General features: G+C 39.3%; 1 protein-coding gene across 4 annotated transcripts; it reads left to right on the top strand.

The window, feature by feature from the left end:
• The first annotated feature begins 1744 nt into the window (after window positions 1-1744).
• LOC124861349 (glucoside xylosyltransferase 1-like) lies at window positions 1745-14095 on the top strand. 4 transcript variants are annotated; one of them, XM_047355005.1, is made up of 9 exons: window positions 1745-1800; window positions 1998-2144; window positions 2600-2695; window positions 4784-4967; window positions 5413-5544; window positions 5646-5897; window positions 6267-6390; window positions 6506-6678; window positions 13120-14095. In XM_047355005.1, the coding sequence occupies exons 1-9, from the start codon at window positions 1760-1762 to the stop codon at window positions 13255-13257; spliced, it is 1287 nt and encodes a 428-aa protein (XP_047210961.1). In that variant the 5' UTR covers window positions 1745-1759; the 3' UTR covers window positions 13258-14095. The 4 variants fall into 4 exon arrangements, with proteins under 4 accessions (XP_047210961.1, XP_047210980.1, XP_047210952.1 ...); XM_047355024.1 differs by lacking the exon at window positions 1745-1800 and having other exon boundaries at window positions 1808-2144; window positions 6506-6619; XM_047354996.1 differs by lacking the exon at window positions 1745-1800 and having other exon boundaries at window positions 1809-2144.
• The last annotated feature ends 1024 nt before the right edge of the window (window positions 14096-15119 follow it).

The raw sequence follows: 15119 nt of genomic DNA on the forward strand, positions 1-15119 counted from the left end.
AAAATTTACAGGCCTGCTTTGACAGCAGAGATTTTACGTTTTTTTTTTTAGTTCTAGTCACTGTCCCGGACAAACTTAGTGTGCAGACCAAGATGTTTGCACATACAAAAAAAAAACAACCCATGGTTCACTCCACATATGAGGAATCTGCACTGGACCAAGGAACCTGTATAAACAGGCCAGGAAATACCTGACTAAGGAGATCCCCCTCTAGGGAACGCCAGTGTGCCCAAAATTAAATAAATAAATGAAACATTATGAAATAAGTATGAAATATTTGATAAACATATAATGTGACAATGAAATTGTTAAATAATTGAATGCATATTAAATTCTCAGCTCATTATTATGAAATATATTTCCTTTTCCCTTTAAATTTAGCTTTGTAATATATTTTGTATATTACATTTGTACCCAATAATTGAAATTATTGTCGAGGCTATTTTTATGTAATTCCATCTGTTTTTTTTTTTTTTTTTTTTATTTCAAAATGTCATTTTTAAAAAAGCCAGCTTTTATTTTAAAAGGGTAATTTCTCCCCATGGCCTATTTATTTCATAAAATGCCACTTTTCAACAGAATGACTTGACCTGTCAATCAGGGTGGAACCAGTTTTTTGATTGGCTGCTCCTTTACCAAGACAGAGGCAATCCCACTGTATCAAGTTATGGCTGAAGGTGCAATTCAAGTAGGGCCGGTGATGCATCTGTCTCCGTGTCCTCCGTTCTCCGTGGAGCATTGGTCCACTATGGGGAATTCCTCTTCTAGCGGGGAGAAAATGGCTGAGCGCGAAGGGATAAACCCACTAGTGATACCTTAAAGGGCGAAGCCTATACGAAATATAACTAATCGCTATGTAAGGATCAGCCGATGAGAATGCAGGTGGCTGACAATCAGTTGAAAAGAGGCGTTATGAAATAAATAAGCCATGGGAAGAAATCACCCTTATAAAATAAAAGCTGGCTTTTTGAAATAAAAGCTGACCTTTAAAAAAAATGACATTTTCAAATAAAAACCGCTGGAATTATATAAAAATTGCCTCAAAATAATTTGAATTATTAGGTAAAAATTCTATATGAAAATTATTTTATATAATAACGCTGTTTTTTTAATGAAAAATGAAATATATTTCATACTAATGAGTTGAGAATTTAATATGCATTCAATTATTTCACAATTTCATTGTCACATTATATGTTTATCTATTATTTATTGATGTAGATACTTGTTTCATAATGTCACACACGCAATGTGACGACCCAACAGCTTCTACTGCAAGACATCCTCTACTGGACTCTTGCCTTGCTCTCTGTGCCAGCCTTCGCCTGCCGGTGATCACCGGGTTTCTGACCACAGGCAGCAGCAGACAAGGCCGGCCAGCATTGTCCCTCACACAAGGTCCATCAGCTCTGGCGCTCCCCAGGGGCGTGGAGGAGATGAGTCTAGGTGACAGGACAGGAGGTGAACCAGCTCCACTAATGCAGCGAGAACCACATGTAGCTTAACCTTCTAAAGATTGTGGACATAATTGTGAATTTTCGAAAGAAAAAAAAAAAGTCTCCTCCCTACGTTTATATGTCTGTATGGTGACACCGTGTGAAAACGACGACATTTCTTTGAACTTTGAAACTATTAGGCCAACAAGGATGATCCTGATTCTGCTATTAGCTTGTTAGTCAAAGCTGGTTGACTTTGTGTACAGTACACACCTTATGAAGGTCTGTGTGTACAAAGGTTAGTGTTGGCAGACAGTCCTTGTATGAGGAACACGTGTACCAGTGGTGGGCGGAACGGTAAATTGTAAACACCAGCTACTACTTAGCTTTACTATGCTGACTTGACTGCTATACATGCTAGTACCACACATGGTACCTAGCTAAAATCGGATAAAATGTTTCTTTTTGTACATAATAACTGAAGCGCAAAATGCGATGCTATCTTCACGTTTATCTCCTGTCCACGGTATTCACCTTTTTCTTCTTGCTGTATGTGTACAGTCAGCTTGATTCCACCTTGGAGGACAGGGACGAGTGGGCCGGAAGATGGGGCAGGATAGCCGGCAGGAGCAGCCATGAGGGCGGGCACGCTCTCAGGAAAAGACCGGGCGTTTTAGGCCTTCGGGACCGAGAGTGGGGACAGAACAGGTACTTTTTGACAAATTTATTTTAGAGTGACATAATTCGTACTAATGAGCTTTGGATGTTAGTTAATCCTGCTGGTCGTTAGTTTTTGACTCGATGCATTCACCGTTAAGCTAACGATTAAAGTTTACGAGTCATAAAAGCTTTACAGGTAAATAAGCGGACCAGGCTAGCAATATTCAGTTTTTTATTCGTTGCCATTTTGCGCCCATACGTCTTATCCCAACTTATATATGTTGTTTCATATCAAATTTACACAAGTTTGCTAACACTGTAATTAAGACTTAATGTTACTTATAACTAATTATCTCATTAACGTCAGCTTAAGGTTGGATTTAGAGGACAACCATCTGTTGATGAACTTTAGGAGACATTTCATCAGCGATCTGATCTCGAAAATCTATGTTGAAGAAGTTTACTAACTAAAGATCAAAAAGTCCATGTTTTTATTCTGTCAGGTGTAAATCACTGTCAGTCTCTTACTGGAATCCATATTGGAGACTGCCTGCTGATGATGTTTGTGGAGTGAACTGCTTATTGGAATCACCTCTTAGGTATGATTTGATTTTGTGAACATCTGGTGATCAATTTTAGAACTGAGAATGTCCCCAGACATGTTCAGCTAACACACTGTTCCTTGTGATCATTTTTGAACTACTAATATCAGACATACATGAAAGTGTCAGAAACAAGACTCTGTTGCTATATTCTATACTTAGGGGTTTGGTTTAGTGGGTCACTTTATTAGTCAATGATTTTTATTTAAAGATTTTTAAATATAAAAAAAAATCTAATCAGTATATAATTATTGTATGACCTCTCACATCTATTGCAATGAAATACATGATAACTCAATGAAGTCACACCTTAGTTACCCCTTATTTCAGCGATAATGCATGGGCTTGATTTTCTCTGTTACTTATTTCTATAAGAATAGGTACAGTGCCTTGCAAAAGTATTAATATGCTTTGAATGTTTCCACATTTTGTCTCTTTACCAATAGACGCTTCAATGTATTCTATTTGATAGACCAACACAATGTAGTGTATAAGTGTGACATGAAAAGCTGGTGTTCAATGAGCATGCATTTGTATTCAGCCTGCCTAATCAATACTTTGTAGTACCCCATATCACTGCAATTACTTCTGTTAATCTTTCAGGGTATGGCTTTACCACTTAACCCAGTTTTCTTTGCAAAACTGCCTAAGCTCACACAAATTAGATGCAGAGCAACTTAAAATGTCAATTTTCTAGTCATGCCCCAAATGTTCAGTTTGATCTATTCTCGCCATTCTAACAGTTTGCTCTAAACCATTCCATTGTTGTTAGGTCACTCTCCTGCTGGCGTTTAACTCTCCACACAAGCCTCAAGTCTTTTTCAGCCTTGATGAAGATGTTTTCTTGCAGTAGTACCCCATTTTAGCTCTATTCATGCTCTAATCAACTCTGAACAACTTCTGTTTTTGCTGGAAAAGAGCATCCCCACACCATGAGGCTGCCACCACCATGTTTCACATCGGGGTTGTGTGTTCATGGTGATGTACAGGTATTTTGCATGTAGGTCAAAATGTACAGTTTTTGGCCCCATTGACCAGAGCAATGTCTTCCACATGTTTGCTCTGTAACCTACATGGCAAAATGTATATAGCGCATTTAGCAATGGTTTTTCACTTGGCACGCTCCAGTGAAAGCCAGAGTTGTAAAGTGGCAGACTAATAGTTGTGCTGTCAACAGATTCTCCCACCCGAGCTGTGGGTCTGTGCCTCTCCTCCAGAGTTACCACAGGCCTATTGGTGGCTTCTTTGATTAATGTCTAGCCTATCAGTTTGTGTGGGCAGCCATCTGGTAGTAGGATTGTAGTTGTAGCATATTCTTGATGATGGACTGAACAGTGTTCCAGATGATGTTCAGACCTTCTGATATTTCTTATAACCTAACCCTTCTTTAAATTTCTCCTCTCTGATAAAGTTCAATTTCATTGAACTTGTGACAGTGAGAATATAGGATATTCTATTCTGTTCTCTGATCTGTATGCTGTGTTCCTTGGTCTTCATGAAGCTGTTTGTTCTATAATGTTCTCCAACAAACCCCAGAGGCCTTCAGAGAACAGGTACATTTGAACTTACACACAGGTAGACTCTATTTACTCTTTATTCTGAAGGCAAGAGGTCAGACTTGATTTTATTTAGGGGTACAAATGCACTCCAGACTTCTGTTTTTTTATTTTAAATTTTAAAAATGATGTGTTTTTGTCCTATTAAGTAGCAGTTCTGTGTTGTGTTGGTCTGTCCAATAAAATCCCATTAAAGTACATTTAAGTTTGTGGTTGAAAAGTGAGAAAATGTGAGAAAGGCAAAGCGTTATTAAAATTCCTCTAAGGCACTGACTCGAAGAGCTTGTTGGCTTAAAAATTAGACGTAAGATGTTGAGGTTTCTCCCTATGAAATCAGTGCTTCAATTATTATGATAAAATTTTAGGGGGTGTATGATTAAATTAGCCTAATTCTCACTTATATTCAGAAAATTACATTTTTTTTTTAGAAGAAGAGTTTTTGAGGCTTGCTGTAAATGCCTGCTTATCTGTGATGTTGTTAAAACACAAATATAATGACTGGTGTAATCACTCATGTCTTGGCTCTTAGGGAGAAGTTGAGCCCTGCTACAAGAGAACCTAAAAATGAGAGAAGTGACCTAGCTGTGGTGGCCTGTGGCCCCAGGCTGGAGGAAACTCTCACCATGCTAAAGTCTGCCATCCTCTTCAGCAAAAAGCCTCTGCACTTCTACATCTTCGCTGAGGATGAGCTTCATGACGGCTTCAGAACCGCTGTAAGTGTGCGTCCCAACAGCAGAGAAACTTTGGATGTAGACACCCCATGCCCAGAAGAAGATTTAAGAAGATTTAAAATGCAACAGAATTCTTTTATAACCTTTATTTTCCAGACAAGGGAAACAAGAGAATACATTTTCAGCATCTCAATACACTTAATTGTAGAAATAAAAACAAATCTAGAAAGATGATGGTTATCTATCATCCTGCTACTTCGCACCCTTTAATTCCTCCTATTAAGTTTTTTGAATGTTTGGGATCTGTCTTAATGAATTATTACTATTTGAACGACACAGCAAAAATCAAACTCACTTGTCTTATTTGTAGAAGGTCTTTGCTTCCCCAGTTGTTTTATTAAGCTCTAAAACAAAGAAAACATGTTAAAAGTACTTGTAAGAGGATTATTTATGAGAGATTGTTTGTGTCCTTATTTTATTCCTCAAGTTGGAAATGTGGCCTGTGGCAATCCGGTCAAAGTTTACATTCACCATCTATCCAATCATGTTTCCTGAGGAGAACGCAAGCGAGTGGAAAAAGCTCTTCAAACCTTGTGCCTCTCAGAGGCTCTTCCTGCCGGTCGGTCTAAAATCATTGAGTCAAAAGACCTACATCAGAAGTTCTTTTCTTTTTAGAAACCCTAACATTTTTCTCCTGTGTGTGTGTTTTTTTTTCTCCAGCTGATCCTAAAGCAAGTGGATTCACTGCTTTATGTAGACACGGATATCCTCTTTCTGCGCCCAGTAGAAGACCTCTGGGGCCTACTTTCTCAGTTCAATGCAAGCCAATTGGCTGCCATGGCACCAGAGCACGAGGAGCCTCGTATTGGCTGGTACAACCGTTTCGCTCGCCACCCTTACTATGGCAAGACAGGCGTCAACTCAGGGGTCATGCTCATGAACATGACTCGCATCAGAGAAAGACTCTTCAAGGTAAAGAGCTTCTGTCATTGGAAGAGTTAACATTCGATTGTTTTATGGTGTTCATTTCTGGCCTCAGATGGACAGTATATGCTCGTTCAATCAGTTAATGGTCAAAAAACTACATGAAAGTTTAATTTATTACTATGTTGACCAAAAAAACGTTTCCTGCTATTGTTCTGCTGCAGTACTCTGATCAGACAGTTGAGGTCACTCTTGTACTTTCATTTTAAATTCTTTAAGCATGCCTAGACTTAGCAAAAACAACTTCATTGATGTAAAATGACTTAAAATAGACTGAGTTGCTGGAAAAGCAGATTTGTTTGTTCCTTGATGTAAAATGGTATATATTCTTGGGCTTGTTGTGTTTTCTTGCTGCAGAATGACATGACAGCTGTAGCACTCCGGTGGGAGGAAATTCTGATGCCTCTTCTTCAAAAGTATAAACTCAATATCACCTGGGGGGACCAGGATCTTCTTAATATCATATTTCATCATAACCCAGGTAGGTGTGACTGCATTATTGTATTGTGTTATGTCATTTAGCTTGGATTTTCTCTTGTTTGTTTTGTAATGGTCTATTATTAAAGAAGCAGGTTTATGTGTTTGTTCTTCTACAGAAAGCCTCTACATGTTCCCCTGCCAATGGAACTACCGTCCCGACCACTGTATCTATGGTAGCAACTGTCAACAGGCTGAAGAAGAAGGTGTCTTTATTCTCCATGGCAACAGAGGTGTTTATCACAACGACAAGCAGCCAGCTTTTCGAGCTGTCTATGAGGCTGTCAAACAGGTAGAAAGACAGCATTATAGTAACATCTCGCTCTCTGCACCTAAAATATTTAGTTGTTTTAACAGTTCACCTATAAATCCTGATGAAGCAAAAATTGAATGCAAGATTAGGTCAAATGAGTGGAAATTTAGAGACTCTGCTTTTTTTCAGAGGGTAGTTGTTCGCAACTTTTGATATGTTGGGCCCCAGTAGACCTATTTTAGCGTGACATCACAAGCATTAGCTCCACTCTTTGGTCTCCCTCTGGTTGGCAAAAGAGAAATATCTGAGAAATGAAATTAAAACCGAGAGGAACCTTCTCTCTTGGGGGGCCGTTTTAATTTTCTGGACGTCTCCTAAGGGCCAACTGGTTGGAACTGCTTCTCTTTAGCCCAGGTCCCCTTTACCTGAACACAGTCTGCTTTAGATTTTAAATGTTGTGGGACTTTAGTAATAATAACCTGTGAAGTTTACTCTAAAAAGCAGTGATCAACGTAGTTTTACTGCCATGATCCAGGTCTGTTTCATCACATTACGGTGTCATTAAACGCCGCTGCTCTCTGCTCTCTCGCCGCCAGCCATATGAGGGAGGGGGAGCACGATGTAGCTCGCAGGTTATCATGCGCTACATTCACTTGCAATGTGATATTTGATATTTACTAATTTAAATGCTAGTTAAGATGGCATATGGGTTTACCTTTTATGCATTATTATTTTTGAAGCATACTTTTTCTGTAGTTGTTTATTCAAAATTAACTTGTTAAAGTCCCAGCCATAAGAAAAATATATAAGATAGAAGGAAGAGCTCACTCAGAGTGTGCAGACCAGACTGTTCGTTACTAACGTTCGTTAGTCATTTCCTTATCAATAGGCACTCCAGGATGTGCGTTTCTATTATGGATGCATCCGCCCACCGCAGCAGAATCAATATTCTGCTAAACACTTCCTTTATCATATTTAAGTTCTCCAAAGAAAGGGGAAATAAATCTTGCCACACTTTACCAGAGAAGTGATTAGATCTGTCAAGTTACAGCGTGTGACGTCTGTTGCACAGTTTTATTCACCTTTTAAGATAAAAGGTTAAATACACAATATTTCTTACACCTTACGCTGCAGAAAGCAGCTTTGTGAGGTGTGAACGTAGACGGGTGTAATTTAACCAGAAAGCACAGCTGTTGTCCCACGGGTTGTGTTGTAAGCTTTCTTGTTTTGCTTTATGATGCGGGATCCTGGATGGTCACAACAGCAATATAATCTGGAGATATTCAGCCCACACTCCCATGTGGAGGGGTACAGCTAGTGTTTGTCATTATTTCATACTTCTCACTACCTGGCACCATGGGCTTGTCTGCCATAAGGTAAAGCAGGCACCGAGCTGAGCTTTGCTGGCAAGAGGTTGCAGCTTTAGCTTGCAATGACAATCAGGTGCAGGTGAGGCCAGATGAGACCAAACGCATGTTGTCACTGGTTTCTGCAGGAGATGAGTCGTAAAGGAGCTGCTGCTTCATCTACGCTGAATGTCTTTTGTTTCGATGCAGTAGAAAGCAAGAATGTATTTTGAAGACAAAACTCAGGAGAAGCTCTTCAGTGACAGCAAAGGAATCGATGCAAAATACAAAATCAAACTTAGTTCATAGTGCACTGAAGGTATCGTTTTGTTTTAAGGCTCTCAACCCATTAAAAATGAAAGAGCCACAGCTACATAATGGCTCCACATACAATTACAAATATACTTTCAATGTAACTTTACTAAATAAAACTGTGTGCTGTATACATAATGTTCTATTCCTATTCCCATAGAGATGCTTCAGATCATAATCTGATCAATTTAATCAGATTCCATTTTATGTCCCCTGTGCCACATCAATGTTTGATCAGCCCAGAACCTTCTTCGTATCCATATCCCTCCAAGCACAGAGCCTCACTTTGGTTTCTGCCTCACCATAAAAGCTTTCTCCACCCACAGCCATCCTGTCCTGCTCCGTCGGCTGCGAATTGAGAGCATCCAGTGTAAAGCAGCCGTGTGTGTTGTAAGATGACATGAATGCGCCTGGCAGTACATATTTAAAGCTTACACATGTCTAAAGAATAACAGGAACCTGTTCAAACCAAGATTAAGGGGATGTTAATCATATTGTTGTGTATGGAAACATGATCCACTGATGCAGGTTAAAGGGGCTATCTAAGCTCAAGGAAAGGCAGGTCATGAGCAGAAACCAACACTATATTTATTTCTAAGAAGCCTATAATAGAAAGCATCAAACATAACAGTGAAAATTTGTAAACTATTACAGTGCTGGTAAGGAGTTTATAAGGCCTCGTCAGCATGAATATTAAAATAATCTTGGTCTTGGTCTGTGTTTGGGATCATTGTTCTGTTGGATCACTCTCATTATGTACAAAATTGTAACCATTTAGCTGTTGATTTTGGGGAAGTTGAAGAATTTGGAGGTAGTCTTTCCATGTTATTATTTCATTTACTGTTTGCAATGGACCAGTATCACTGGTCTGTCAAAATAGACCCACAGCATGATGCTACATCATCGTGCTTCTCAGTTGGTGCAATGTCCTTTCTTTTTAACTCATCACTTTAACACCTCTACACATACCTCTTGGCTATAATACCTCAGTGTTTGTCTCTTCTGACCATAAACGTGTTCTGCAGAAGGTATTTCTTACTTGAAGGTGTTGCTTTTGGAACATTTACTTGTTTCCTGATTGGCCCCCTCTCTGTTCACTTCGCTGTGGACAGTGGTCTTCACGCGTCTTTCAGTTTATGATGGGTTTGAAGGTTGATGGTTCCTGGGTAATTCCTGAAAATCGTAACCAACTTCATGTCATTGAGGTAGACATTTTGGGTCTTGTGGTTAAAAAAAGCACACAGCTAGGTGTTCCAGGGGCACAATGATCGCAAAGACACATCAGAACTGGGTTTGGAAATGAATAAAGCAGCCTAACACTAAGTGCCTGGACTGGATGCAACCTTTACCTCTTTGAAAATTTGTAAACAGTGCAAAGTGTTTAACTTCTTCTCATTTTTAGCAAGTAAGGGACAAATTCTACTCAATTCTAAAAATTGAATTAAGACCCTCAGATCCTAGTAGATAAGGACGTGCATTATAATGTTTTTCCTAGAGTATAAGACCTGTTCAAAATAACCTGTGTTGTGTTACAATCACTGGTAGGAGCATGTTTTATAGCACAGTAAGCATTTATTGTTTATATTTACTTGACAGCCCCAATGAGCTCAAAGGTTCAGTATATTTCACAGGAAGTAAATTGGCCTGAAAGCTCTCACTCCCTCTTCTTCGTTGCTCTGTTTCGATCCTCTTTTTGTTGATGTGAGCACAATGGTCAACATGCAGGCAGCAATTCATGGGAGGAGGAAAGGCGTCATTAGCCGGTCTCCATCCATTACTAGGACAGGCCTAGCCTGGCCACTATCAATGCAGGCAATGTTCTTAGCCATTAAGTAAATGAGCAGGCTTCTCTGATTCTGTGCTGTCTCTCCGACAGCACAGAATCACGTACTGTTCATATTAAAGTCACCTAATCTTAGGATGTTTATAAATAAATAGCTTAATTCATCAAGTAAAAACTGGTCTTTGTTGCAAAATGTATCCCATCATTGCAGAGAACCACAAAGCCTTCCATTCTTTCCCTTTGGTGTGACTTGCCAAAGTTTATTATCCACTCCTCCTTTCTTCAGTTCCCTCGGTACCCTCCCACTTTGTTCCCACTTGTTCCTTTGAGAACAACATCCTAAAGCCTGGAGCAGGCAGTTCTGGAAGAAACTCATTTCCATCTCGCCAAGAGCTCCTTAGTCAGCCCTGCTCCCAAGGCAGGCTCTCTCAGCCGGCAGAGGAGCTCGCAATAAAGGCCACTACCATTACCGAGCCAAGCTCACTGAAGAGTTGTAAAATTTTTAGTGCTGATGCGAGTTTGAGACATCATGATGGCTGTGTGGACAACGTCACGGCCACATCCACATAAAAATCGATAGACGCCTGTTAATGGCACTATATTGCCTGCTGTAGAGTTTGGAAGATAATAAAGAAACAGTGGTTTGAGTAATGTGATGCTTTGCCAAACTGGAGTCAAATAAGACGCTGTAAAATAGCGATTCTTTTTATTTACTGCATCTATAAAAGATTGCTCCTCCTCAATGTGAATGTAAAAAGGCCAGGGTCTTTATCTTCACTTTCAATATGACAGGAGCCTTGGATGCTGTTAACTAGCTGGAAATCTGGAAGTTTTATTTTTGCTGTTCATTTGATGACAAACAAAATATACAATGAGGAAGCATATTAGAAGTGCTGCTGCTGTTGTTTTGTCTCATGCTGTCATTCCTTACTAAGTCCATGTTTCTGTACTTGTAGTGATTGATATTCATAGTCCAATCTCAGTTTACATGTAAATTAGATGATTCTCTTGAATTCACTGTGGACTAATTCATGATGTGGATGCATTTTATAGAAGCCATAGACAGCGTTTACGCTTTATATTTATATGCCACATCAGTGTTTACTGTCTCAGTAAAATGCCTTCTGAACTGTATACTAAGCTGTATACGAGAAGTGGATGCAGGTGGCTATAAATGAAAACCCTTTATTGTGTGAACTGGGCTAATTGAAGCTTACAAACGCATCTCAGTAAATTTAAAATGTCATCAAAAAGTATGTTTCTCTCAGTGATTAAATGCATTTTATCCTAACCGAAATGCTAACTAATATTATAAGGATTTATTACAGACTGATATATTTCAGCTGTTTGTTTCTGTTAATTATGATAATTTGGGCTTAGATCTAATGAAGAACCCTAATCCAGTTTCTCAGAAAATGTGTGTATTACATAAGACTAATGAAAAATGATTCCTAATGCAGAAATGTTGTTATGACCATGTTATGGCCCACACAAATATAGGGAAGACTGGCAAGGTGATGTTTGTCCAACTGCCAGTCATTGACAGCCTCCATTCAGAGGGTAAAGCGCAAAAGCTTGATGCTAAAGAGGATGTCTTTTATCCAAGGTGTGGAGGAAGAGCAGAGAGGCACAGAACTGATCCACTGTGTTTTATAAAGTCATTTCAGCCGTCTCCCAGAAAATATTAAAGCAACTCAAGCGGATTTTATTTTTCCAGCAGGACTGGGCACCAGACCACATGGCAAAAAGTACAGATACCTGCTTTAATGACGTTCATACCACTGCGTTTGATTGGCCCGCAAACTGGCCTGTTCTAAACCCCTGAGATAATGTATGGAGTATTGTCAAAAAGATGGTAGACATCAGATCCAGCAATGCAGACAAGCTGAAGGCTGTTATTAAAGCAACCAGAGCTTCCTTAACATGAATGATGAGTTTTCATTAACTTTCAGCCATAATAATCAAAATTAACACAAATAAACGCTTAAAATGTTGACACATTTTATAATTTTGTTTTAGCTTTTGTATACTATATCAGACAATTTCCCAAAGCAACACACAACATTGCAGTGATATTATATGTAAAAACCTTTACATTTAAATTTAAATGAACAAAATCATTTGACATCCTTTTTAAGTACAACTAGGAGGAACAAATAGTTTCTGTAATAACTGAAAGTCTTACTTCCTTTCTTGTCTGCTTTAATCCTTCCTTTTACCCCTTCATCCTTGAATCCTTCCTTCCTTCCTTCCTTAATATTTTAAAATAAACTTAAGGGACTGTGAACTGGAAAATCGAGGCTGGAAAAGTTGGAAAGTGTTGCATGAAAATGTCTAAGAACCTTGTCTAATGCAGTACATAATGAAACATTATGATATAAGTAATACATGGTGCTGCGCCACCGTCCTGGGTTCGACTCCCAGCTGGGTGTCTTTCTGCATGGAGCTGGCATGTTCTCCCCGTGCATGTGTGGGTTCTCACCGGGTACCCCGGCTTCCTCCCACAGTCCAAAAACACGACTGTTAGGTAAAGTGGTTTCTCTAAATTGGCCTTAGGTGTGAATGGGTGTGTGCGTGATAGGTTGTCCCGTATGTCTCTGTGTTGCCCTGTGATGGACTGGCGACCTGTCCAGGGTGTCCCCTGCCTCTTGCCCATAAACTGCTGGAGATAGGCACCAGCTCCCCCACGACCCACTATGGAATAAGCAGTAGAAAATGACTGACTGACATTAAAAAACAGTAGTATATTACAGTTCAGGTAAATGATAATAAAATGTGAGTATTTTTATGGAGATTTATCTCCTTTCCTTACTTGTACTTATCTAAAACAGATAGAAACTTATATGCAGTTGCTAAGGACACGGTTGCGAAACAGAAGGGGGTTGACACAAAGTCTTAAAATGTGGGCAGCAGTTGGGGGTGAGAATTGGTGAACTGATCCAGAGCTTCTAGAAACAGAACCATAGAATAAAATCACATCTTTCTTGTCAGATGTCCGACAACAGAGTTATAACCCACCCATGCTTCTTCTCATCCTAGTACTCTTTTGGTGAGAACATGGAGACCTCCCTGCTTCAGCCACTGGAGGCAGAATTACAGACAACTACACAGACCTACTGCGGTCGATCCAGCCACCTGTTCACCAAAAAGTTGAAAGAGAGCATCAGGTCCGTTTAACCAGAAGAGACGGCTGGGATCATAAGTTGGCATCAATCCAGTGCTTGATGCTTGCTGACTTAGTTCCTCCTATGGAGACAACCTGGATGATGTAGTTAACACCAAACGGTAACTTGTTTACAATGTGCATGCTGAGATTATATGCTTAGATTATGTGAGTGGAGAAAATAATGAGCAGAATGTGTTGTATTTTTGACATGAAGCTAGTTTTGGTACATATCTGTCTGATGGACACGCAATAAGGACAGATATTTTCTCACCTTCGTGGAAAATACACTTTCTTAACTTCGCCCTGCCGAGATTATGAACTTGATGCTGATAGGGACAACAATCTGTATTTTTAATGACAATCAAGATTTTATTTTGTTTGTTTATGCTTCTAGAAAACTTAAAAATCAATTTATCTGTTTGAGTTTTGTGAGAAAATCAAATGTTGACCTACATAGAGTATTTTATTAGATTTTTAATATAATTCTGCACAGGCTTTTCCTACTGGTTTTAGACAAAAAGTTATCTTTATTAAACATTTCAAATTAAACTGATCAGTATTTATTGGACATCTATGATGTCAACCTGAAGTATTTGAGAGTAATATTTCAAGCACTCCGGTATTCTACAATTATTACATATTGTACTGGATCTAGAGGTTTTTTCGCTGCATGAACAAAACGACACTTTTCTGTTTCTGATGAACTGTCAAAGGGACTGTGGTCTGTAATCACACCAACCAGAATTCAGAGGAATTTAAAGTTGGATGTGATTATAATGTTTGCTTTAAAGCTGGAAAAATATTGAATGTATTGTAAGCATTTAAGAATAAATTCTAAAGTTTTTCTGATGCTTTTGTTATTTTTTAAATCTAGAATATGCTTGTTGTTAAAATGGAAAGTCATTCACTGTAGAAACTGCAGATAACATTATTTAGTTTTTCCTGGTTTTGTACTTACTGACCAGGCTTTGGATAATGCATCTTGTCAGAAAGCACAAATCATCTCACTCTGGCTTCATATACAGGTCCTTCTCAAAATATTAGCATATTGTGATAAAGTTCATTATTTTCCATAATGTCATGATGAAAATTTAACATTCATATATTTTAGATTCATTGCACACTAACTGAAATATTTCAGGTCTTTTATTGTCTTAATACGGATGATTTTGGCATACAGCTCATGAAAACCCAAAATTCCTATCTCACAAAATTAGCATATCATTAAAAGGGTCTCTAAACGAGCTATGAACCTAATCATCTGAATCAACGAGTTAACTCTAAACACCTGCAAAACATTCCTGAGGCCTTTAAAACTCCCAGCCTGGTTCATCACTCAAAACCCCAATCATGGGTAAGACTGCCGACCTGACTGCTGTCCAGAAGGCCACTATTGACACCCTCAAGCAAGAGGGTAAGACACAGAAAGAAATTTCTGAACGAATAGGCTGTTCCCAGAGTGCTGTATCAAGGCACCTCAGTGGGAAGTCTGTGGGAAGGAAAACGTGTGGCAGAAAACGCTGCACAACGAGAAGAGGTGACCGGACCCTGAGGAAGATTGTAGAGAAGGGCCGATTCCAGACCTTGGGGGACCTGCGGAAGCAGTGGACTGAGTCTGGAGTAGAAACATCCAGAGCCACCGTGCACAGGCGTGTGCAGGAAATGGGCTACAGGTGCCGCATTCCCCAGGTCAAGCCACTTTTGAACCAGAAACAGCGGCAGAAGCGCCTGACCTGGGCTACAGAGAAGCAGCACTGGACTGTTGCTCAGTGGTCCAAAGTACTTTTTGTGGATGAAAGCAAATTCTGCATGTCATTTGGAAATCAAGGTGCCAGAGTCTGGAGGAAGACTGGGGAGAAGGAAATGCCAAAAT

Source organism: Girardinichthys multiradiatus, chromosome 2, assembly GCF_021462225.1.
Source record: "Girardinichthys multiradiatus isolate DD_20200921_A chromosome 2, DD_fGirMul_XY1, whole genome shotgun sequence".
NCBI lineage: Eukaryota > Metazoa > Chordata > Actinopteri > Cyprinodontiformes > Goodeidae > Girardinichthys > Girardinichthys multiradiatus.

Bases quoted from the DNA above. Each gene is read 5' to 3' on its own strand.
- LOC124861349 (XM_047354996.1), top strand. From the start codon at position 1,927: ATGCGATGCTATCTTCACGTTTATCTCCTGTCCACGGTATTCACCTTT. The intron at 2,696-4,783 runs GTATGATTTGAT...CTTGGCTCTTAG, and splicing joins TTATTGGAATCACCTCTTAG to GGAGAAGTTGAGCCCTGCTA. The intron at 5,898-6,266 runs GTAAAGAGCTTC...TTCTTGCTGCAG, and splicing joins TCAGAGAAAGACTCTTCAAG to AATGACATGACAGCTGTAGC.